The following is a 26,048-nucleotide window of genomic DNA, read 5'->3' as shown; positions in this document are numbered from 1 at the left end:
AAAAAAAAACTTCAAGAGCTTCATTACTGTGAAAATCACCATCATGTTCTCTTTTGCTGTCAGGAAAAGTTGAAAGGAAACAGCTTCAGGGCTGAGTCTGGTGGTTTCCACTGCCCAGAGACATGTAAAATGTGGAGTGTGCCTCAGCTTTTCCATGAGACCCAAGCAGAACTTTTACATTTTTGACCAAAATAAATGTTGTTGCTGAAATGTTTGTTTTGTTGATGTATATATAGCTCAAGACACACAGAAATTGAAAGTTGTGCATCTATTTTTGTGTACCTCCATGCAAATACCAAAAAAGTTTCCCATACAAATATTGATGCTTTTCAAGTCAGATAGTTGATACCTGTTCTAATTTTTTTGCTCCAAAATGGTTCTAACCCAAGATTTAGTGAAGTAAATCCATGCTTTTTGTCCTCTAGACTTGTTCATTTTTCTCTCCGTTTACCCACTGCCCTCAGCTCCCCTTTTTACTTCAGGCTGTTTTTTTTTTTGTGTGTGTGTGTGTTGTATATGCTGACTGCCCAACAAGAGTAGAAAGGGAGAAAAGAACTCCTCTGAATGACTGCTTCCATGCTTGTGGCTGTGAGATGGGGAGTGCATCTGTCTCAGAGATTTGGAGAAACCCTGAGGAAGTCTGAGGCCACAGTGCTTGATGCAGATTTGGCATATTCACAAACTGCTGTTAATGAGGAAAAGAGAGACTCTCTCTTTGTAAGTGGGAAATCCTTGCATGTGACGCTGCATGTAAGACACAAAACTTGGAAGCAGCAGATGGTAAAGTGAGAGTCACTAGGAGGGATGTGTGACTAACAGGAAGGGAAAGCATCACCCAACACAGAGCAAGAAAGACCAGTGGAAATGCAGGAGTTCATGCAAGAAGCCTTCTCCAAGCATAGAAGTAAAAGCTGCTTATCTGGAAAGAGATAAAGAAACTTTTTTTTGTATTTTTTTGTGGGAAGAAGGAAAAGCAGATGGAAAGGGTCTAAGGCATCTATGTTAAGAATAGTGCCTGAAGCATAAGAAGCTGAGGGGGAAAAAAGAATTAAGAGGTTTGTTTATTTTGCTTTCAACCTAACATCTGGGCTTACAGAGGGAACTGACACATTGCAAGACAAGACTGGCATAAAAACTTGTAATTTCAAAAATAATTACCGTGGTTCTTATATGATTCCCTGATTTAAAAACACACAATTCATAGAACATCTGATTACAATTTGTAGCAAAGATTTGGGTGACAATGGTAGGTTTCTTCCTGGAGCTTCAATCTAAAAAATTAATGGCAACAGAATCATTCAGAAAAAATCAATGTCTTCCTAAACTGAAAATTAGTTATATGTATAGAAGCATAATTATTAAGAAGATGTATTTAGTATGTTGCAACCAATCTTGAAGGAAGTCTAGTAAAAAAAACTGTATTTTTAATGATATGAATGACTGTTAGTCCATATCCCAAAAAATGAGTCAGCTATCTGGACTATACGAAGGTATGGCTGTGATTATGATTTTGTTCTTTGCAAAGTACTCAATGCTTGGTACTCTTACCATATGCAGTGATACTGCACCAATGGTGTAAAACCAATCCTAGTACCAGTAAGCACAAATCATCTTTACCTAGACAGTCACAAAACAGCAGAAAGATCTTGTCAGCTGGAAAGATAACTAAGAGATTGGTAGATGACAAGGAAGGGATGGAAAGGGATTCCTTCTATGTTATGCTGAATCATCCCTTGTACCTTATCAGATTCTAATTATAGCCCCGTCTTTTCTGATATATAAAGACCTGCCTATGACAGTCAAACATATAATGAAAGGCTTGATGTGACAGAGATGTAATTATAAGAATGCTGAGAAATAGTAGTGCCAAAAAACTGAGCCTGTCATGCAAGTAAATGGATGGTTACCCACACCAAGGGCTAGAAACCAAAAGTCTAAGCTTCCAGGGACTGCAGCTACAGACTTGGGATGGTGGTGGGGCACACTGTAGAGTAATGGTAGACAGTGTCTTATGCTATCATACATACAGCAGGTACTCTTAAAACAGGGTTTTAAGACAGAAGTCAGGTTTCTGACAGAAGAAGTCAGAAGAGAGAAGTTTGCAGTCTAGAGGAACAAGAAAGGTAAATGAGCAGAAAAAATAGCAAGGTGGAATCAAGGACTCTGCTAATAGCACAATGCAATGAGAGAGCCAAGGCTTTAAACTTAGTTCTATAAATCTAAATACCAGCATGGTAGGAAAAAGCACATCCCTTGCCATGAGCAGATTTCCTCTCTCTTTCTCTAGTCAGCAAGCATTAGCACCAATCAGAGGAGCACACATACTAGAAGGTTGCTGCTGTTCAATGAAAGATAGCATAGCTTGGAGGGAGGTGGGGATTGGAAGAGGCACAGGAACTAATGTGTATATGCACAACCCGAGCACTACTTTTTTGAGGGTAAATATGTCAACAACCTTCCCCTGCTTTTCTTATTGGCAGATACTTGCTGCAGCAGGCTCTTATTAAGCCTATCTATAGTGTGCACTTGCATTAACCTCCCACTGTTCCCAGCCGTCCAGAAGGATGCTAGATGCCTAAGCCTGATGCTCCTTCCTGCCACCTTCTGCTCCCTTTCTCTTTTTCTGCTGTGCTAACAAAAACCCTTTTCTCTGTCACACTAATCTCTTGAATATTTTTATTTTACTTTTTTGATTTTCTTTTGTACTTTTGATGATGTATGAGGAAAGGAGGGCTGGAACACAGAAGGATCCAGTCAGAGGATATCTCAGAAGTCAGTCAGCAAGTCTAAAGTCAGCATGATGACCAAGTCACGTTATTACAGGAAACCTACTTTACGGAAGCCTCCTTGAGGCTACTTCTGTCTAAAGTTGCAACTTCTATTTCCGGAGGGAATTTGGCGGAGGAGGGGTGGAAGTACTTTGTATGAAGATGCAAATGTTCATTTTACAGTGAAGAATGATGATTTTCTTCATTTCATAGACTAGAACCATGTCCAAAGTGTTTTCTTAAGACGTTTTCACTCTAAGCCATTTTTTCTAATGCCTTCTTTGTTTTTCAGTTCATAGCAATATGTGCATTATAAATGAAATTTGTGTGCATTTATTTGATTAAATGCTGCATCATTTATGTAAAGTTGCTGCTGTTTCTTGCCTGTAGAAATTTACCAGTATGGTCTTAAGTGCAAAAAATGAAGTTCACCAGCATTAAAGCTTGTTGGATAATTTCCCTCCACATACAAATATTTTTCTCCTACATTTGCTACAAATTCTACTGACCCTATAATTTTTCTTGATTTTTCCCTGAAACTTGTACAAAATCTGTGCAGTTCATATCACCAAAAATGACTTCTGGCTTTCCATACAGAAAATTCGCTTTAAGCACAGATAAAAACATTTAGAAACCAGAACCCTAATGCTTGCAGTAAAGCTGTTTGTGTTCTCTAATGTATCACAGTGTCCTTTTATGATGAATGTCATGGACTTTAAAAAATTAAATAAATGTTTGTTAGCAACAAAGAAAGTAATTATTCTCTCTGTGAGAAGAATATCTTTGTCTTTCAAAAGCGTGGTGGCTTCATGTGTCTCAAGTCAGATGCAACCATGCCAGCTACAATCAATAGGTAGATAGATACCATAATAGGAGATTCTCAGCTATTTCTCAAAAATGTAAACATAAAAACAATACGCTTAAAAGAAGATTAAAGCTTTCCTGATGACTTTTCTTTTTCCTTTTTATGAAATATTTCTGAAGGCTGTAGAGCGCTCTTAATCATAATTTTAGTATAGTTCTTTAAAAATCACATGCAGGCATCTCAAACTTTTCAATAGTGTATATTACTGTCAGACTTAATGTTTTGGTTCTCAGCAGTAAAATCTGATTCAGAAGTACAAATGCATATTTACTTGATGAGTATTGTAGGAATTTCAGTTGGGCTTCCTAAGGTTACTAAGTTCACCACAAAAATAATAAAAAGAACTCTCAGAAATCCTTTATGAGCACACAAGATGCCTAGAAAAGTCATAAAAAGAGTATTACGGTATGCAAGGCAAAGACTTCAAAACGTTCAGCCAAAACTGCACAGTTTCAAGTTAAACGAATGTTCATGGAGCAGTGCTCTATTCTAATAACATGTTTAGTGTCTTTTTAGAACTTAGACTTGGTGCAAAATATAGATTTTTTTTTGAAGAACATGGGAAAGCAAATCTGTTAAAATTCGGAGTTACACTTCAAAGTTCTGACATATCTGCTGTTAAACAGGATGGTTTCTAGAAATCAACTTTGCTTTGATCTTTCTTTCCAAAATGCTTATTCTTAACAATAGAAATATTTAAAACTTTCCATATTGCTGTAATTAATTTAAATTTTACAAGTAGGATACGTTCAGAGGAATTAAGGTGCAATTAAGATTCCATTGTTACCAGTAGTTTCTAATACTTTTTAATGGACTACAGGTACATTAAAATAAGTAAATGGAGCCTAAGGTAACTCAATTACATTGCTTCTTCTTGTAGCCTTATTTTACTCTATTACTTTAAATTTATTTATTTGTGAAATATTGAGTGGTTGTCAAGATCCAGTGGCACAACAGAGAATGTATCTGTGTTAAGGTATCTCAGATAGAGAACAAATATCATTGCTTCATGAAGTGTGTATAGGTAGTCAGTAGCACTTCGAAAGATAACCTGCTGTCTTGACTTCACTATTCACTCAGTATTGCCAGGAGTGTATGGAAATCTTTATAGCTTATAGACATTTGATAAGGTCTATTAGTCTGTCATCATTTAGTATCCCTTAGATGAATGAAGAGAGCACAGATAAAAGACTGAGTGTGAACAGTCTTTGTATTTTGTGTAACAGCATAAGCATCTATGAAGATCAGTAGATCTGGGACACGTATCAACTGGTATAAGGTCTGAATTTATCTGAGCTACACAGATGATGTTTTGGTTCTTTAACTGGAAAAATTAAAAGAAGCAAAGCAATGTAGAAGAGCTGATGTGCCAGATCACCTAAGAAAAGTATTTTAAGAGCTAAGTTTCTTGCCTGCAGAGTAATTTACTTTCTATATCCTTGTAATTAACTGCTCCTTTCTGAGGTGAGGTGATTTTATTCTTTTATTGCAAAAGTTTGACAAAAGACAGATTACTTCAACAAATTCTGCTCCATTTCTGTCCTGAAAACTAAGTTACTATGTGTCCTACCTGCAACAAAAGACATAATGTTACTTGCCTGCTGTACAGGCATAGTGCATTTATCTGCACTCTCACATGATATCTCTTTTTCAAAACAGACATTAGGGAAGAGCTTGAGAAGATATGATTAAAAAAAAAAAAAAAAAGAGCATTCCAGCAAATGCTCTTTCAATCCTGAGAGGGGAACAGAAAAGGTTACAGAAGGGTCATGTATGTAGGAAAGTTACAACTCAAGCAGAGAGAGCTGGATGGGGCAGTGCAAAAGTAAAGTTTAGATAATTTGAAGGGCAGTAATGCCAGGCTGTTGAAGACACCAAACAAGCAAATGTTCTTCTTTCATTAGATGATGGATATCAACAGAGCCACTGTAATGATGCTGCCTGTGCTTTGTGCTGCATCTAGTATCTTGGGATTTTCCCAGGAAACCATTTTAAAACCTAAGTACAAGGAGATGGAGATGGAGGGACAGAGAGGTGGAAACAGAAGAAAAAAACAGGTAGAACTCAGAAATTACCTTCTTTTCATTTCCTAGAGGCAGTGTATAGAATTTGACATGACTGTACTCAGTATTCAGTGGGACTTCCCAGTTATAAATGTAATAAAACCAAACTTTTTTGTCACTTTTTTGAGCTATCTTCCCATGTTACACACTCTTCTGTGCACAAGGGGAATATCTCTAGTAATTACTCCTGAGTACCCAGAGGAATAAGTGTTAATTACACCACCTAAACACAAAAATAGATCCTTGTGCCATCAGTTCCACAACTGACAGGAAGCATTACTCCGAATTTCTAGGTGTGTTTTTTTTGGTTTTCATATTCCTCTTACACTGCAATATTGAAGGTGCACAGAGAGCTGTAGGGACTTTCTTGCTTTGAAGTTTATATGAGCTACCTATCTCATAACAAGTATAATAAGTGCTTGCTTGCTGTACCCTGGAGTTACTTTCCTCAGCGGAAGAGTAGAGGCAGCAGATGTTGTGTGAAATGAAATCCTCCATGACTATGGTGTTGCTCTGAGGGACATAATATCCACTCATCCCCAAGAGAATAAATCAGTCAAGCAAAATGGAATACTGCTCTGATTTCTGATCAGCACAAATGGACATCATAACACTACTAATAAACCATGCCATCAAACAGGCTAAGAACCAGGCGCAAAACTGGCAGAAGAATCTTGAACCTGTGTTGTGATGGTCTGAGAAATCATGAGTATCAAGGAGAAATACTGCTTCTACTAGATAAAGGTCCACCTTCACCACTAGGCATTATTGCCAGGCTAGAGAAGAATGAAGATGTTGAAAAACATAAAAAGCAAACTGATATCTTGATGACCATATATGTAATTTATACCATTATCCTAGAAGATCTGATTAATATCAGCTCACAGTATTCTCTGTAGTTTCGTACTAACTTTCGTATCTGTTTTCGTTAAAATTGTTTCATTAGATTGACTTGCTGAATTAAAGACTCTAAATTTATTTTTCATACCTTGGAACAAGACACTAAATAGAAATCCTCTGTCTGCGATTCAGTTCCTGAATATACTCAAGAATTAAGATATTCCTGCTTCTGCATCATAAATAATCTAACAGAATCAATTACAGTCTGGCGTAGATGACATCTGATATTTGGAAATGCAACATGAAACTTGAAACCTAAATAACTAAATTTCCACTCATTCTACTTCATCCACAGTAAATATATTATTGTTTTGCACCACGAGTGGAATTTTCATATTTCTGATAGCTTTAGATTAGAAGCTTTCCAAAAAGATGTAATGCTATTTATAGCAAAGGGCTGACGTGTGGTCAGGAACTGGATGCCTCGTGGCTCATACTCAGAGGATAGCAGGGTAAGCAGTACCACTCTAGTGACCAGCTCAGAGCCTGTGGGCTCTGAGCACCCTTGAAGAACACCATGCCTCCAGAAATGCTGGCCACTGAAGGCTCATGATTCCTCACAGTACCATGTAGTGCCAGACTTGCAAGACTCTGTGAAGGTTGGCCATGTAGTCAATGGTAGAAGTTGCTGGGCAAGGCTGAGGACATAGACCACCCCTGTGAAATCACGGTTCTTTCTCTGCCCCAAGATATGCCTGGCAAGGTGTGTTGAGAATTAAAGTTGTGGGTTCTACGTTTATGCAGATTAATATCTCCTATCTGTTCCATTTGATGGTCTGGATTAATTTTAAAATGTGTCTACAGTTTTATCCAATTCATCAAGTGCCTGCACAAGTGTTGCTGCCTGCACCCTCAGGTGAGGAAATGAGAGACTGTAAGCTCTGCAGAAGCAAAGGCAGAGAGTCGTCTATCTCAGCAGCAGCTTGTGCAATGTTAAAGTTATTTTAAAAATACTGCAAAGTCACAATTGTCATCAATATGTCTGAATGGATAACCTTTATCCTGCCATCTTGTATTTATAATGAAGCAGGTTTTAGACATTTTTCAACAATGGTAATAGTACATTTTATATATCTAACTGAAAAATGTGTAAGAAATCACAATAATCTCCCTGGTTTCTGAAACTAATACATCTATGTGATTATATAGTAATGTTGTGAGAACCTCTGTCTTAGAAGAAGCAAATGTTCCCTGTGAAAATATCTGGCTTTAATTCCTTTACCCATAGTCATTGCACCTGCTGAAGTAAGTACTACTCACAGCATGGCACAGCTATCTATGAAATAATATAAATGCATCATGCATAATCAGCAGAAGTTCAGCACTGTAATTTAAAGAAAGTGGCTTTATGCTATCCCTACCTAAGCTATGCTTTGTGCTTCAGCACTTCTCCTTTCCTTCCTAACTACTGTAGAAATACAGGTGTTCTTCCAATTGTGTCGTAGTATCTCATGTTAACAAAATGTTTGCAACAGATAGAAAAACAGGATTTTTTAAATTGTAATTTTAATCTTCAGAATTCAGGAACAGTAATAAATAACATCAATAACCTAAGTAGGTAGTGAATTCTGGAAGTATACCTGAATGATAGAAGTGATGGGGATTTCGTTCCACTTAAAAAAAAACCATGCTGTGTGAAACAAATATAAAATGGTTGTTCACTGTTTAGTTTAACTAAAACACTATAGGAATGACTCAGTTTTTCGATACATGCTGAAATGTTAGCAAGAAGTTGAAATGAGCACCAAACCTGAGTTTTGCAGCATGGGTTCAAGTTCTAAGGCTTAGTGTTCTTGCTACAAGCCATGTAGATGCAAACCCTCACAGCTGCTGTTTGAATGCATGTAGGAGTACAGACATCTCTCAGTTACTGCTGTATGACATACCCCGGTGCCAAATTAACTTGAGCCCATTTTTCCTCAACACTCCTGGCTGCTGCAGAATGCCCATGGGTAGGAGCGGACCACATGCTGCTGACACTATGTCCTCCCCTAACCACATTTGCTTAAAACTGAGCTGCTCCCCACAGAAAAAATGTATTTTTTTTTTTCAAAGACAGAAGTAGTACATTTATTCTAATTTGCATTTGCTTGTAGTAAGTGTTACTCTGGGAAAACAACAGTTTTAAAAAGATGTGAACCATTTAAAGCGACACTGGCATCTAAACTTTCAAAGTAACATAACCTGGCAATAGATGTTCTAGCTTAGTGATGCATGGAATACTACTTCCAGCTGTATAGTGCAGGTCACTGGAAAGAAAATTATCTTGGCCTAATGAAATCTAAGAAATACCAGCAATGAGCAAAAGCAAATCTTCTGACACCAGAAATAGTGCCAAAGCTGGCAGAGCATATTGGAAATACATATTTATTTTTCCTTTTATTTACAGAAAATAATTCTCAAGTAGCAAAGTTAGACATGTTGTAATCTTGGCTCATTATTAACAGACAGCCATTACTGCCCATGTCTTTTACATCACTTACATCAATTTCATTGGTCTGACAATGACCAGTGAAGTCCATACTGTCTTTAATTAATTAATTAATTAAAAAAAAATCACTTTCTAACTCACGTTTAAAGTGAATAACCATCTTGCCAAAACTTTAGTACCATGGAAAAAGCTCTGATATTCATATGGTAATGAACAGCTCAGACTCTAGCAAGTGCTACCCAAGCTGTGTAACTTGGTGTTCAGCTGAGTATAACAGTTCTTTTAGTCCATCCAAAGTGCTAAGAACAGATGTGATTGAAAGGCACGGTAGTATAAGCTTGTCACCGAAATGTGGTCTTCTGGAAACTGCTTTTCTGACAGAACTATGACTTGGCTAGCAGAGTTGATGCTCACATGCTTCTGTTACCACAAGCTGTGAGAATTAATAAAATTAGAGGATATTATAGAAATGTGAATGTACTTCATGATGGTGTATAGTAATTCTGTACATCTCTTATGTCTGTGTTCTTATAGCCACTTGTGCACTGAAGTAGCTGAAATGAGAAAGAGGCAGCAGTCACAAAATGAAGGAACATCAGCTGTGTCTCAAGCACCTGGAAACCAAAGGCCCAACAACACATGTTGCTTTTGTTGGTGCTGTTGCTGCAGCTGTTCATGGTATGTTCTGTAGTATATTTGGTTACATATCCACAACAGGTAAACAATGAGGATGGCAAGTGCCAAGTACTGGGAGCATGCAAATTTCTGGGAGAGGATTGCTGCCAAAAGGCACAATTCAACATTTCACACACACTCAGAGAAAAAAAAAACAACAAAAAAAAACCACTAAATCATTCCCTAATTTGGCTGGACATCTTGTGAGGGGGAATAGGAGACTATAGTACATTTAATCTGTATTTACCCTAGCTAAATCATTCTAAATGATAAAAAAATCCATTAAAAAACTCATATATGTGAGATTTCATACTGAATATTTTATATTTTGCATTCAAAATATGTGAGGTTTTTTTTTTTAATCTTTATTTTCTGCTATTCCTTTTTATATTGTAGTTCTCTGCATTCAGGAGGGAAAAAGGGAGGCTTGTATTACCAGTTAGTTGTTAAATAATTTATAATTTGGAAATTTGGAATCACGAGCTTTAAATTCTACTTCTACCAGTGACTGGTGTGTCAAAATTTTAGTGGAAAAAAAGGCTAAGGAGTTATGTTTGCTTGTCTATTGCTGAACAAAGAATTGGCTTGGAAAGTCAAAGAATTAAACACAGTTTCAGATATAGCCTTAAATTCTCAGTAACTTGGAGATATCAAGTTTTTATTTCTTACTGTTGTGAACATTTAATGTTGACAGATAAATTAATTGACTTGCACTGCTGCTCAGGGACTGTGCATCCTATTACCTACACAGTTCAGTCTCTTTGGAGTGACCATTCCTCTGTGTATCTGTATTATTTTCACATGAATCAGTCCTCTTCCTCTAATCTAAAATCAGAGCCTATTTGCCCCCAGTGCATTTAAAAATATATACAAGTAGATATTTGGAGCGAATGCTCATGCTTTTATCAAGATATTTTGTAATATGTTCATTCCATACAACAAAAAGGTAGAAGTGCTTTAATGGAAAGAAAAGGAAGGATGTTTTACTACTGCTGTTTTCTGCTTTGTATTAAATTTAGCTGTACTGTTACAGACTAAAAGTCCATTGAGCTCAGCATCTTACCTCAAGAAGTGACCCAAGGAGGCTAGAAGGAAAGGGTAAAAGAAGTGAACATCCGCCTCCTTGTCCTTAATCCCAGCAAAGCTCACAAGTTCTGGGAATCAACAACTTAACAACTTCCTGACCCAGAAATTTTATAGCCCTTGATGAATTATCCTTCATTGATTTTTCTAACTATGTTCTCAAGTGACTTCCTGAACTCGCCTAAAATTTTGGCATTTGAGGTTTTCCTTACCAATATATTCCACATTTGACTTGTGCGCTGCATCATCTATTAATCCCTTTTTTTTTTTTAATCTACTATGAGATAATTTCATTTGATTCTTCTTTGTTCCTATGATTCTGAGGAACAGGGAATAATTTTATTCAGAATGATCATTTTTTAAAATGTTCTGTTGTACCCCCTTTCATCTGTCTTTTCTTCCATAATTTTATCTATAATCTGTGGTACAGAAATTGACCAGATCTTTATACTTATCTATTTGCTGTCTATCCACCTACCTTGTGTCTTTCTATGTACATTTCCTATTCTACTGTCTCCCATTTGACGTGTGACCAGAATTTTTGCAGTAGCGTAGATATGAGTACAAAAAGTGCTTTTGCTGTAACACAGCAATTTTTTGTTTGCTCTTGTTTTTTTTTATTATTCCTAACATCTTGTTTGCTTTTTAACCATCCCTAAAATTACACTTTCATAGAATCATCCATCATGACTACAATATCCCTTTATTGAATAGAAACAGAATTCAACCGTGTGCATATATAGCTAGGCTTGAATTTTGCCTTATATACTAGAACATGAATGATCATAAAAGTATGTCTAATTTCTAAAATTTATTAACATTTGGTTATATTTTTAAGCATGCTACAACTCAAGAGCCCTTATTTGACAAATATACTGTTTTGAAGCTTTCATGAATTCTGTTACCCTTGAACTGCCTTCACTACTTGGAATGCAATACCATTAAATATTTGAATGGATTATGCATACTAACCGTAAGAGCATTTATTGCTTTAAAATATAGGATGTCCTTTCAGCTGCTTTGGTAACTCTTTCTGCTGTTAACATCCTATCTTTCAGGGGCTTAGGGAGAGTTGAGTGCTATTTTGTTGTTTGGTTGGTTGGTTTGGTTTTGATAATGTACATTAGTTTGAAAATGCAGAAATCCTGTCAATTTAAACTAATTTTCTGGATTAAGTCAAAACAATTAATCAAACTGGATAATGACATTGCTTTTATTTTCTAAAATCAAAAAGATAAAATAGATAATATAATATCTCTTTCCCAGTTCTATTTACTATGATTCTATAGAGGAAACCCCAAAAGAGGGGAGATAGGACAAAGCTTTGAAAAAGACAATATAAAATGTTTCAGAATCAGAGTTAAAGCAAATTGGTTCTAGTTTCAAATTTGTTTGGTAAATTTGAACAATCCAGGTGGCATACAGATTACTGTTCTTTCTCCATCAACTTGCCTTAATAAAGTAGAAAAAAATACAAAACAAACTTTGCTAGTCACTCATTATACTGGTGATTCTCGGTAGGTAATTCTCCAGAGTCACAATATAAGAAGGTTTAATCAATCATTCTAACAGCTTCTCTGGATCTATTATAATTACTTGCTTTCTCTAGTTCCACAAGTATTTTGAGTAACCTGAATTTCTCTGGAGATACCAATCTGGAAGTGCAGCTGGATTCATTAATGGTGATGATAATGCCCTTGCTGTCAATTTTAAGATAAGAAGGTTTTTCTGCTGTTTTTCCTTCAGTTTCTTTGACTGTGGACAACTCTTATATCAATATACTTTAGTGCTTCAACTTCCTCACTATTCACAGAAATGTGGGGAGAAGGGAGGCAGTTCATAGCAAGAATCATTCACTTATATCTATTTGAAAAGTTAGTCCAACAGTTTGTATCTCTATACAAATCACTGCAATTCTAAAAGTGTCTTCTGTAAATCATGTGATGTTTGTTTCCTTTTTTTCCTACCCTGTGTTAAAATCAGAATAGACATTAAGTCTTCTGTTTGCATAACCGTAGAGGCAAATATTGGCACCTTTGTTTGAGGAAATAATACCTTGCCTAATAGAGACTTAACAGCAACAGTTTGGATCCAGATATTTTCAGCACATTTTTTCATACACACTTTCCTCTCATAATCCCTTCTTAAAAGTAACAAGCAATTGGAGCACATTTCCATTATTGTTAATTAACCCCACAGGCAACTGAAACTTGCCCGGCCACTCCCTCCTTCCCTCCAAGTGGGTTGGGAAGAGAATTGGAAAGGTGAAAGGGATAAAATTTGTGGGTTGAGATAATTGCAGTTTAATAAGTAAAGCAAAGCTGCTTACACAAGCAAAGTAAAACAAGGAATTCATTCACTTCTTCCCATGGGCAGGCAGAAGCTCAATCATTTCCAGAAAAGCAGGGCTCATCATGCACTAACACCAGAAATATGAACATCTCCATTCTTCCTTCTTTCCCCAGTTTTATTGCCATATGACTTCATATGTAATGGGATACCACTTTGGTCATTTGGGGTCAGCTGTCATGGCTGGGTCTCCTTCCAATTTCTTGTGCACCCACAGCTTACTTGCTGGTGTGACAGTTTAAGAAGCGGAGAAGACCTTGACCTTGCTAGTGTAAGCACTGTTCAACAATAACTAAAATTTTGGTGTGTTTTCAACACTGTTCTGTCCACAAATCCAGAACACAGCAACATACCAGCTACTATGAAGATAACCAGCTCCATCTTAGATAGATCTAGTAAATCCATTGTTACAAATAATTGTCAGTAGCAATTACAGAGCAGGTCTGATCATTAAAGTTTGCTCACATTGGCCAGATGGAGATAAATAGACTCTTAAGATGGCATTTAATTGTTATAAGTGGTCAGGATGTTGCTCAACTAGATTAAGCTTTGAACTGGTACTTAGCATCAGTATCTGAGGAACTAGTCCTTAATGGAGGTAGTACAGTGTTTCTAAAGTCATCAACAAGAAAAGCTTATCCAATCAATTCAGAGGCAAATATTTCCCTCTGGAGATCTCCTGTAACACATTTCTCTCTCTGTTGATCAGATGTAGACCTTAGGTGTTTACTTTGGAAAGGCTGCCTCATTAAAACGTCAAGAATTTTAGTACAGATCTCACCCTGTGTCTTAAGCCCTACAAAACACCATTCCCATAAAGAAGAAAAGACTTCCTCACTAGGCATAATTGACTTAGGTAGCTTAAGAGTAGCAAAATTTGCCATAGCTCTCCTAGAAGGACTATCTATAATTCCTTCAATTGCACTGTCTCCAGAGAGCTGAACTATTAGTATTTAGTGCTATGGGTTTAGTATTTAGTGCTGCTTTGAGCTCAGCCCAGTGAGTGAAGGGTGGAAGCCCATTATTTCACCCTCTTTAGTGGTTTGCCAGTTCAGCTTCCTGAGCAGACATCAATCCAGTCATTCTCTTGAAAACACTTGCAAATCACATTCTCAGAAACTCAAGACACTAAAATGGGGACATTGGGTATTTTTTTTTTGCTTCCTCTTTTGTTTCTCACCTAGACAAGGAGTTACAGCTGTTTGTCCTCTTCATTTCATAAGGTGCTCAGCGAATTTCAAAGCTCTGACTCTCATGCCTGATAATCTTTCTCTTCTTTCACCACACACAGGAAGGTTCAGGAGATGTCCAGCATCTGCTCTGCAAGAGACTTTTTCAATGCAGGAGCCTGTGAACATCAAAAAGCTTCCTTGGAATAAGTGAAGCTTATCACACAACCATACCTGGTTCTGTAGTTTGTTTCAAAGGTCTGAGCTGAAAGGTCTTTTCCTTAAAAGGAGCCATTAAAGCATTAAAGCTGAAGGCTCCTGTGGAAGAGGAGCTCATATACCTAACAATCTCTGAGCTGTGCCCGTACAAAAGTTATGGCTGCCATTTGATTTCTTGTGACCTTTTTGTAACTGGTTTCCCACACACAAGAGATCTCAAAGAAGATAGGGTATTTGCCAGCTTGGCAGAAAACAGGACTTACTGTTGGCAAGAAATCTTCCCCTTCTAGCTCTTAAAACTTGCCCATATCTTTGGTGAGTTAGATCTGAAACTTCTTCCTGAAGACTTTGCTACAGAAACATTTTTCTTTATTAAAGGAAACATTTTCCTTGCATGGGTTTAGTAGTTGGCTTAGGACTACAAAAAGATATTTGTCACTTGTGCCATGAAGATATAGTTTTAAGGAGTTATTTTAAATTATATTAATTTTTTTTTCTCTATGGGGTTCAGTGTTTTCTTCTTTCCAACTAATAGATAGCATGAATAGTACTCTAAGTAAAATAAAACAAATGAATAAAGTCTGTCCTTCACACTTCTAGTACTTTGAGATGAATAATAGATTTCCAGCATGTTCAGCATTTAGTTTGCCATTGAAAAATTAAGTCTAAGCTTTGCATGACTCTATACAAGGTAATCCTTCGGGTTATAGTTGTTGCTGCTTTATTTTATTTAACTATGGTAGAAAGTCTGCAGGGGAAGGAAATAAAAGCAAACAACAACAGCAACAAAAACTCCCAGCAATTTAATGCATTAAATTATGCCCACATGTTCTGAAATAAGTGGAAAACAAAATCCATATTCTGCTTCTGTCTGCAGCACTTTTATCCTAGGAGCAAACTTGGGGAGGGAGGGAAGGGACGGGCTGGTACAAAGGGACACCTAGGCTTCAGGGTTCTGTTTAAGCTTTTAGCAGGGAAAAAAAAAAATCTTTATATTTGAAGCAAAAAAGCACTCATTTTGAAAAACATTTTTTTTTCTTCTTTTTTTTTTTTTTTTTGATGTATCTAATTTTTAAATTCTTCTTTTCCTCCCTGAATGCATAGGCTAACATATCTCAAACAGATGTACTCTACTCTCTACATTCTATTTTCTTTTTTTTTTCAAAACATCAGACTGAGAAAAGCAAATGTGTAAAGGTGCACTGGTATTAGTGTACACTGCAGAACATGAGAGCGAAGACTACTGCACTCTATTTTACTGAAATAGGTGTCATCTTCTGAAGTATTTAACAAAAAAAGATGTTTCATTCTAAGTATTTTTGTTTCTTTCAAATATTCCAGGACTTCCTTCAGTTTTTATAATTTGTGGTTACAGAGATAAAAAATGAAAACATTCCCCTTCTCTCATGGAGTATAATTTATCTTGAGGGATAGTGGGCTTAACTTGCTTAAGAACTTGTGCTTTATGCCTCTGTGGACAGCCTAGCTTGCTTTGCCCCAGGTTATCACATTGCAGTGGGCAGCACTGGTGCTTCCTGGGGATAAAAGCACTAGGTTTCCTGACAGGTAGAATTTAACGCTGGAAAAAATCCATTATATAACCTGTCACACACAGTATAAAGCAATATTTTAGAAAACTGGTTTTAAATCACCTTGTCTTTAACTCCACTGATACTGAGTGGCAAGGCCATGAGAGAAAGCTGCCCTGCAGACATTTCTTTTGTCACAGGAATGCACCACGGGGTGAGCTTGGGGCAAAGACTTAAATGCATAGTGCTCAGAAGTGAGCCTCTCAATGATCCCTCAGCTACTTAAAATAAGAAATCTAAATTCTCAACATTTGGAAAAACAAGCAGAAGACACTCTAAAAATAAATAGCTTGTCAAGTGTTCTTTTCATACTTTTGTAGACTATGTTAGTAAGTAAAGCATTTCTTTTCTCTTTAAAGCAAAAGAAAGAGATGATCTCTAGAGCTAAAAAATCAGGGAGGAGAATTCTGTTTTCCTAAAGAGTATGATATTTAATAGGCTCTCTCTTCTTTATAATTGAGACAGGGCCCTTCCTGCAACTCTGTGAAGCGGATGTGAAATGATACTGTTTGAAAGAGGGGAGCGTTTTTCTTCTACATGAATAATGCCACAAAGTGCAGACATATGACAGAGGGGGTCTCAGGTATGCTAACGGCAGCAAACTTCTCCAATACTTTTTTTTCCTGCATCCACTTCTAGAGAGTAAGATTCCTCTGCAAGAAATCAAAAGACTACCGGCAAACAAAAAAGACAGCAGAAATAAAATTTACAAAGTAGAATTGAATGTAAAATCTTCTAAAGGAGGTTAAAAATTTAGCAGTAAAATCTCATGAGAACCTGCCTCTGTCACTTTGGAGCCCTGTTCTAAAATGCCCAAGTCTGTCTTATCTCCCCTAGTCAAAAAGTAGTCTAGAAATCCCTATTTTCAATACCATTTGTTGTGTTTTGTCTTTCTGCGTGTTCTTCTCAGCTCCCTGACATCTACCTCCAAAGACCACTGCAGAATGCCTTGTGCAGCTCTGGACCAGTCAGTGGCTCACAGTAAAAGCAAGTTCCATAAGTCACTTGCTACAGAGGTGCAGATCATTGCTGTGATGAGACACGTAAAGTAAATCTGAGTCAAGAACTTCTATAGGATAAAGCATTAAGCTACACACTGCATGTATTTTGGCAAAAGTTTGCAAAGGGATAGTCACTAAGATGCTGCTGGTCTACCATAAAATCATAGTGGAAGCACAAAGATACATAAGGCATCACACAGAAGTTCAGCACATAAAAATTATTCTAAATTAGTTTTCAGTCAAGAACCCTGGTTTGAAAAAACCTTTACCATCATAACTGAGTCTAACTCCATGTGATAAGAGATTCTATTTTCAAAGGTATTATGTTCCTCACCACTACAAAATAGAAGTCTAATCGGAGGAACCAAGCTGTAGCTTATCATGGCTCTCAAGCCAGTGATAGAATTCTCATTAACATCAAAACCAGTACTGGGCTCTCTTGGACAAGCACCCTAGTGTCAGGATTAGATTCTTAATATTTTAAACTGTGAAATTTATTTCATATTGAGAAATAGACAGAGGCTCAAGTATTTAGTAGCATTTTACCCGTCTGTGCTAACACAATCAGGTTAGAGAAGGGGTAGAACATAATCATAATATATTAGTAACTTTTTAATAAATGTTTCTGCAACTTCACAAACCAAATACATATATTTTCATATATAATATGCTAAGATTATTCAAAAAGCAGAGTCTAACTGCAAATAAATACTCCTATTTCAAGCAAATAATTCTGCAAAGAAAATTGGAATGCAAGAAAAAAAATCAGAACCACAATCTTCCTAACTGAAGAATAAATACATGCTCAGAAGGGATTTGGGATTACACAAGGCTCATTCTAATTCAGCCATACATAAGATGCTGACAGTAGCTCCTTAGAAGGAGAAGGCAGACTAAATCTAGTTAACTTTAGAAAATGATCTTGATTTTGTCCTGGCACAGCGTGCAGGGTGTATTCAGGGACACCTGCTATGAGGAGAACAGGGGGAGAGGAGGCAGTGGCTGAATCACCATCAGTGGGGTACTGCAACTTGATGAGTCCTTTGAGGCTCTTTCAGAGATGTATAGCTTCAGAGCATCAGCATCTTGGCTCTCCCTTGCCACTCATACCCATTTCCCACCTGCCTGAGCCCAAATGCTGTTCACCCTGATCATGTCTGCAGATTGTGAGCTGAAGGAAGATTCATAATGTCAGGACAGATTTTCTGTTACTAGTACATAGCTTGACTGTGGGAAAAAAAATAAAAAATGAAAAAATGAAAAAAAAAAAAAACAAAACAATAAAAACAAGAGTGCTGAGGATGCATGAGTTCAGTTTATGCTACAGTTTGAATGATTTTCAGCTGTTAGGAGCTTGGAGCTTTTGACATCTCCCCAGATGGGGATCAGTCTTCTTTTCTTTCATTCTCACTCTTGTTTTTCCCTTTCTTGAAAACTGGACAATAATGTATTTTCACAAGAAGGCATTAACTTAAGAGTCTGTGGAAAACAAAAATAGAAGATGTGGATCAAAATGGATCTGACATCAAAATCTGAGCTCATCTGAGGCATGTTCATAGACAGTGTCATTTTAAAGGATCAAAAGTGACCTTGCAAATTCTAAGAACTTCTTTCATCATGCAGTGGAAGAAGGACTTGAACAATTAAATGCAGAACAACAACAACAAAATCTTATCCAAATTAAAAACACTGGCTGCATCTGTATTAGCAAACTAAAGGAGGCCAGCATCTAGTAGGAGCCCAGGCAATCATACAGTACTGTTAAACTGTTAAAAGTTGTTGACTTCCTGGTAAAGTTTTGGCAGAGTTTCAGCCACCTGTCACAGGTGCAGAAACCAACCCTGTTTTGGATATAGGCTTTATGGAAGAGACACGGGGTGCCAGTCAGCTTCAGGGCCAGAGAACTTTCCCAGCCCCAGAAAGAATAAATGCAGCCTGCAGTTTCAAGCTGAAAGAGGGAAAAATAGGCTACTTAAATCTGTTAGTAGCAAAACTTCCATCTCATGAAGGCTTATTTTTTAACCATGTATCATTCCAAATCGGTTTAAAATGTCAGTTAAAACAGGAATAAATGCCTAGTGCTTTTAAGGGAAAAAATGAGAGAATGTATTATGGAAATAAGGCTGCACCCCTAGCAGATAACACTTATGTGATGGAGATCCTCTCAGTAGAAAGTGGGTCAGATATTCATTATGGGAGTGAGAAAAGCAAAGAAAATGAGAATCTTCTCTAGTCACTCATAATAACTCCATACCGTGCATATTAGTCTAGATGGCAACTCCAGCTTTGCTGAAGGAGCTGATTTAGGGCCTGATACCAGCAAGTGCTGAGCTTGTGTTTTGGGGTCTTCATAGATATCTTCAGTTCCTTTTGATATCCATGTTGAAAGTGCTTTTCAGCTCATGGCCTTGTCTAACAACATGTGGAAACCATCTGTTAATGCCCATGCTAGGATGTTAAATGGAAGATTTCTATCTTACTTGGCCCAAGTTAATTTCATCAGATAAAGTGTTCATAAACATCATGTTAGGAATTACAGTTTCCAAACATGTAAAGACCTCTTTAAATGAGGAACTTCGCAACACCTTTTAAAAGGTATGAATTTAGTATGAATGATCCCATGTATCTTCTCCGATTTGAAAATGAACACTAAATCTTCAATTCTTGACTGTTGCTGCTATTCTCATTTCTTTAAGAACAATCAAAACTGCTATGGAAATCAAGACTCCATAGGTCCATTTATCTCAATAAACTGAGACTATTAGGCTTACTTGCTACAGGATTGGAGGGCTTTTATTCATCCATAATCTATGTAATTTCTATTTCTTTGAACACTAGGCAACTGTCAGTTTTAATTTTCATAAATATATGAAGGAATTGCTTGCAAAATAGCTGTAGCCAAGAGTACAGGTAATGTAGATTCACTAGTAATTAGATATATCCATTGTACAGGACGGAATGTGAATGGTAATCTTATCCAGAAGGAAGGAAAGAAACTGACAGTCAGACTAGTGATCTGTTGGGTGACCTGACAAGAAAAATACAGGCTGATGTTGAATTCAGCCTAAAGCTGAAACTAGCCCTACGGTAACAAAACAAACCAGAATAATTCCATTAAGAATCAATGGCAAGAGAACTTATTCGTATTACAGCAATTTCTTACCTATACAGAAAATATATTCTGTAAGTGAGACTAAAAAAAAAATTTAACCTAGATGAAACTCAAAGTTTCCAAAAGATGTAATACCTTCTGGTGTGGCTATCATTACGAAAAGGTAATATACCCTCCTTGCAGTGTAATCTAACATAGTATATTTTTCTTACAGATTTTCAGAAGAACAAAATACTTCTGGGAAAAAAAATGCAAGTTTAGGAAAGTCAGACTGCTCTAAGTCACTAGTTCTTTCCTCTCTTGACAGTAACAGTGAAAGTCTGAGGGAGATACTGTCCTTTATTTCCGGAGTTCAAGTACAGTGCACGCTGGTAGTTTCCACCTGCCTTTGGATGCCTGCTGAGCTGCAATGTCTGTAGCCAGGTAGATTAAATCAGTCACACAAGAAGAGAGGAGAAAAGCAAGTTCAGCAAGCCTTGGCTTTCTGAAAGGCTGTACATTAAAAGGACAAGTCTACTTTCACATGCCCTTTAGCCTGCATTTACTCTCACTGGCCTTGAGAACATTTCCCTCTTCCATCCAGAAAAAATAAGACATTCCAAAATGTAAATATTGTTACTTTTTTTTTTTACATAGCCCTAAGTATATTTTCAGTTGCAGTCTTTCTGTAAATGCAATTCTAATAAATGTGATGTTTTTGGCACTGGTGGTCATGCTTGGAGTGCAGTGCTCAGTTCTTGGCTTCCCAGTGCAAGAGAGACATAGAGCTGCTGGAGAGAGTCCAGTGAAGGACCACTGAAATGATTATAGGACTTGAGCATCTTTTCTCTGAGGGAAAGCTGAGAGAGTAGGGGCTGTGCACAAAGACCTAAAGGGAGGGTACAAAAAAGACAGAGACAGGATCTTTTCAGTGCTTCCCGTGCCAGCAGAAGAGGCAATGGGAAAAAAACTGGAATACAGAAAGTTCTAGCCAAACACCAGGAAACGCTTCCTTACTGTGCAGATGATGGAGCATTGGGACATGCTGACCAGAGAGGCTGCGCTGTCTCCTACTTGGAGATCTCCAAACCCTGCCTGGACATGGCCCTGGGCAGCTCTGGGTGTTCCTTCTTGAGCAGGGGTTGGACCAGATGGACCCTCATGTCCCAGCCAGCCTCAGCCAGTCTGTGATATTTTGATTTTGGCTTGAGTGGGCAAAAACTAATCCCAGATTTTGAATGTTTGCAAAACATTTGTTGTTGTGGATATATATACGTGGGTATCTCAGGAGAATGTCCCTTCTGCTAAGGTTCATTTCTCCACTGCTAAGCTGCTTCTTCACATTTTCTAAAAGAAGAAAGTCAGCTGAAAAATTGCATCAGTGATCAAATTGCAAATATCTGTCTGTGATGGAAGATACATCAACACTTGAATTATTGATTCTGCAAGGCCTTGCTTTCAAATTCTTCTTTGAGTTCAAAAGGAAAATGCAGAATTTGGACAAATTTGAAAGCTTGTCTGCCAAATTTACAGAGTTCAACTTTTATGGAAAATACAGCAGGATGATATAGCTCATGGCACTGAAAAGAGTCTGTTAGTCCAACTGTCCCTTAAGAAGAGAAGAGATTACCATATTATAGATCTGTTCCATTTAAAATCGTTAAATATATTAGAAAGAGAATAGAATGGAATACTGCAGATTTGCTAAAACCTTCTTTATGCTTTACTGAGCCCCTATGACTTACTTTAGCTTAGCATTCATATTTCAGTAAGGATAATTTACTTTCACAGAGGCATGTGGGATGCAATTTAATAACCTTATATAATGATCTTACATAAACTCTAAAATCTTGTCCAAGACTTCTCATTAACAAAGAGATTATTATACTCTTAAGCACTAGATCACTTGGGTTTAATTCTGCTTTTACTGGGGCTGAGGAGTAGTACAACACAAATAAGAATATCCAAACAGAGCTAAATGCCTTAACTGATCAGAGTCTAATAGACTGAGATGATCCAGATAGCTTAAATGTTAATTTTCTCTGATCTCATATGGTTTGTAGTCACATCTGTAATGACTTTGATCAATTACCCTGAATCCGGCACAATATTAAGGAGGCAAAGCAGTTAGCAATTCAGCCTGCTCTCCCCCACATTCAAAGCATGCCAGAAACATACAATCTCAGATAACAGAGAAGTTTCTTATTTACCAGGAAGAAGTTCACGGTTCTGAATTACGATAGGGTTAATTTTATCATAATCCTATGAACAAAATAATTTGCAGACCTTAGTTCAGATTTTCACAATGAAGAAAGGTAAGACCCCCCCACTCACACCAACCTGCCTTAATCTGCCATGTTTTTAAGTGTCTTTTCAAGCTCTCACATTTCTCATAGGACTAGAAGCTAGCTCTTCATACAGAAAAGTCCAAAGTGCAAATGCAGCAGTATTGAACAAGTACAGAAGAATTGTCAGCAATTCCTTATCACATCTTGATTACTGCTGTGTAGGTGTTAGAAACACTGCAACAAACACACTAGAGTGTGTAGGCACAGGATTTTTTGACCACATCTATTTACTCCTGTCTCCACATTTCACGGTTATACATACCATCAGTGCCATTCATCTAGTTCAGGTAAGCAACAGTATTAAAAAGGAAAAAAGATCAGAAAAAAATCAGGTTTTGTTGTGTTTCGGGATTTTGATACTTTATGATATTGCTCTTCAAGCTTCTCTCCACACTGCTTAGCATAAACATGATTCTGAATGAAACGTGAAAAAGTATTTGCAGAGATAATAAACTAATAAACCTGAAGTATCTTGAAATTAAGAGTTGTACCTTCCGGATTTTCTGGTTAATTGTTTTCTTATTAGAAAATCTCTTATAATCAGAAATCTTACTGGGGAGAACATCTGCTATGACAGAATGTAACTTTTTGAGAGCTTTTTAAAGTTAAGTTCTTTAATAAAGCTAAGCACAATATTTCATTTAAATATATCTTGGATCTCGTTACCTGGAAATAAATACAAACAATTAGTTAAAATAACAGTTACTAACAATGAATGAAACCAAAAATATAGGTTGTTTTACTGCATAATTAGAGCACTGATTTTAAGAGCATCAAACAAATTACAGAATTTCAAGAGGCTGAAATTTTTTCAGAAAAACTGTTCTGTGGGAAATGTGGGGTTTAAAATTGAATTCAGAACTCTAAGTATCTTTGACTGTCAAATTTGTACCCAACACAAACTTGATTGCAGTCAGCTGCTTTCTCTACCACATCACAGCAGAAGGGTCTGTGAAATAACTCATGAAATAACTTTTGCTAATATATTCATTAGCAAAAATCAGAGCAGAAAATTTCCACCTTGAGCTCCCCACTGGCCTACAGGATTTACAGTATGCAGAAAGATTCGTATGGGAGCCAGAAGACTGCCTACATTTACTATTGCTGGATCTTGAGCAGACACTCAGCTTTTCAGTTGAAAGGACATTCACAGCACATGTAAGTGCTCAGCTGTCTGTTATATATTGTTTCTCAGCTCTGTGCTCTTCAAAAAAAGAGATGGAAAAAGGGGAAAATTCTGAAGTACACCACGTTACATTGCATAAAACTGAATTGAAAAGAAATAATACCACCAAGGAAAACTGGAAAGGGAGAAATTGAATGTGTCCCAGCTATTGGAAGAAACAAAGTGTCTGTTTCTATCGTCTGTCTCATTCTTATTTTACCTTTTGTGATCTATGAGAAAAAAAAAATCAAAAGCCAAAACAAAACAAAAAATCTAGTTATCATTGTGGCTTTTATAGTTGCAAGTCAGAGTGATGCGATTGCAGAATAACCTGACTACGTGAGCTGGAAGGTTTATGATTACACATTCTTTCCGCCTTCTGAAGCTTTAAAATATTGGAGGATTTTTAGCTGCAACATAAAATCTCCAGGATGCTAAACTTGCAAATACTTGCTTTATTTAAAAACAGACGAAGCCAAAACAGAATGTTTGCGCTTTTTTTTCTTCCATGAGGTAAACCTTGCAGACATTTTTTTAATACATTTTTTAGCTGAAGGTGGACTCTAGGTTTGTTTTCATTTCTTTTTTTTTCTTGTAGAAACAATTTGGATTATAAATGTCTCTTGCACCATTTTTTCACCTAATGCATATGTTACTCTGGCACTTAGGAAACTTAGCACCACAGGTACCTGGACCTTTTGAAATTACTCTCTAGTTTCAGTGGACACTGCCAAGTAGGCTGATTACAGCCTTATAGCCGTATGGTAATTATTGGCTTTTCCCCAGTAGGCCTTCCTATTAATACACTCTCCATCATTTAGTTTTAAACATGAGACAGTTCACTGCCTCCAAGAGGGATGTAGCTATTTTTACACTAGGATTCTAACATATTTTCAACAAAATTTTACATCCCATATTTATTCACTGAATTCAGTGAAGATCTGTTAATCTTATTAAAGAACTAGAATGGACAAAAGCTGTAAGACAAATGCATTATTTTATTTTATTTTTTAATCTGTTTCACCTTTGCAACAAAGATGATAATGTTCTGTTGAATCAGATAAGATCAGATTCTGATCACCTTAAGTAAGTGATTCCCAAGGCTCTTGACTGCTATTTTCCCTTCAGAGATTCTCACAGGCAACCAATGAAAATATACTGAAATACCAAATTTGCAGTTTTTACTGGTTCACATCTTTCAGTGAGCTAAATATTCATAACTTACACTGACCTTGTCACCAGGGTCTCTGCTCTAGACCACTACACAAGCCTCTGCTCCAGACTTCAATGCTGCTAATTTGGTGAAGGTTGGTCTGCACTTATAATATTGGCATATATTAAAATTACAACAATTTAAGTGATTTAGTTTGTCTTTCTATTCTTACTGACAAAGTTGGATATTAGGAAAAAATTCTTTTCAGAAAAAGCGGTGAACAGGCTGCGCAGGGAATTGGTGAAGTTACTGGAGTCCCTGGAGATGTTCAATAAAAGGAGTAAATGTCACAATGAGTGAGATGATCTAGGGTGGTAACAGGCATGGGTTGATGGTTGGACTAGATGATCTTAGTGGTCTTTCCAGTTTTAATGATTCTATTATTCTATGTTATTAATTCTCAAAAGTCTCTCATAAGAATCTGCAATATGTGGTTTTGAAGTCTGATGCATCCGCTTTCTCTCTATGACAGCCAGTAGCACACAGGATATAATGTAACCTGAGCCTATGAAAATATCTACTGCAAGACTTCACTTCTTCATAAAAAACATTACTCTAGTTGAAGTTTTTTTCTTATTCATTTACTGTAACAAAAATGAACCCTTGGAAGCATCCTTCACTCAGTTAGGAATTAAAAAAAAGTTATCTTTGGATGCTATTGCTCAGGTAAAATTTCTATTTGATGGATGCCTATTTTTGCAACATTAGATATGAGATAGAAGATAGCATTGCTGACTAGACTCTGCCTAAGCAATTTTGAGATTAACATAGCGGTATTGTTCTTTACAAATGGATCGTGAAGATATTGCTGTTATTTCTCATCATTATTCATGTATACAATATAGCAAATTCACACTCTGGTCATAAGCACAGTCATGCTGAGTTTTCAGTGCCTTCAGGCTTCAGTCTTCCAACTATTAAAAAAACAAGGTGTCAGAAAGAAAAAATTGTTTCATAAAGAAATTAAAGAGTGCCAGTATAGTTGTCTGCTTTATGCTACACAGCATCACAGGGCAACATCTATCTCTGACTTCCACTGGATCATGCTACAGCACAGAATCACAGAATCAGAGAATCGTAGGGGTTGGAAGGGACCTCCAGAGATCATCAAGTCCAACC

The 26,048-nt window shown here is 36.9% G+C and overlaps 1 protein-coding gene across 3 annotated transcripts in view; it reads left to right on the top strand.

Annotated features, from left to right (window-relative positions):
- The window catches only part of RGS17 (regulator of G protein signaling 17), a 69,039-nt gene that overhangs the window by 31,607 nt on the left and 11,384 nt on the right, over positions 1 to 26,048 (top strand). For all 3 annotated transcript variants that reach the window (XM_010707206.2, XM_010707204.2, XM_003204127.3), the window contains exon 2: positions 9,562 to 9,705. In XM_010707206.2, the coding sequence (XP_010705508.1) occupies positions 9,587 to 9,705 (119 nt within the window). In that variant the 5' untranslated portion in view covers positions 9,562 to 9,586. The remainder of the gene's footprint in view (positions 1 to 9,561; positions 9,706 to 26,048) is intronic.

Source organism: Meleagris gallopavo, chromosome 2 (assembly GCF_000146605.3).
Source record: "Meleagris gallopavo isolate NT-WF06-2002-E0010 breed Aviagen turkey brand Nicholas breeding stock chromosome 2, Turkey_5.1, whole genome shotgun sequence".
Taxonomy (NCBI): domain Eukaryota; kingdom Metazoa; phylum Chordata; class Aves; order Galliformes; family Phasianidae; genus Meleagris; species Meleagris gallopavo.
This window is presented reverse-complemented; position numbering and strand designations above follow the sequence as displayed.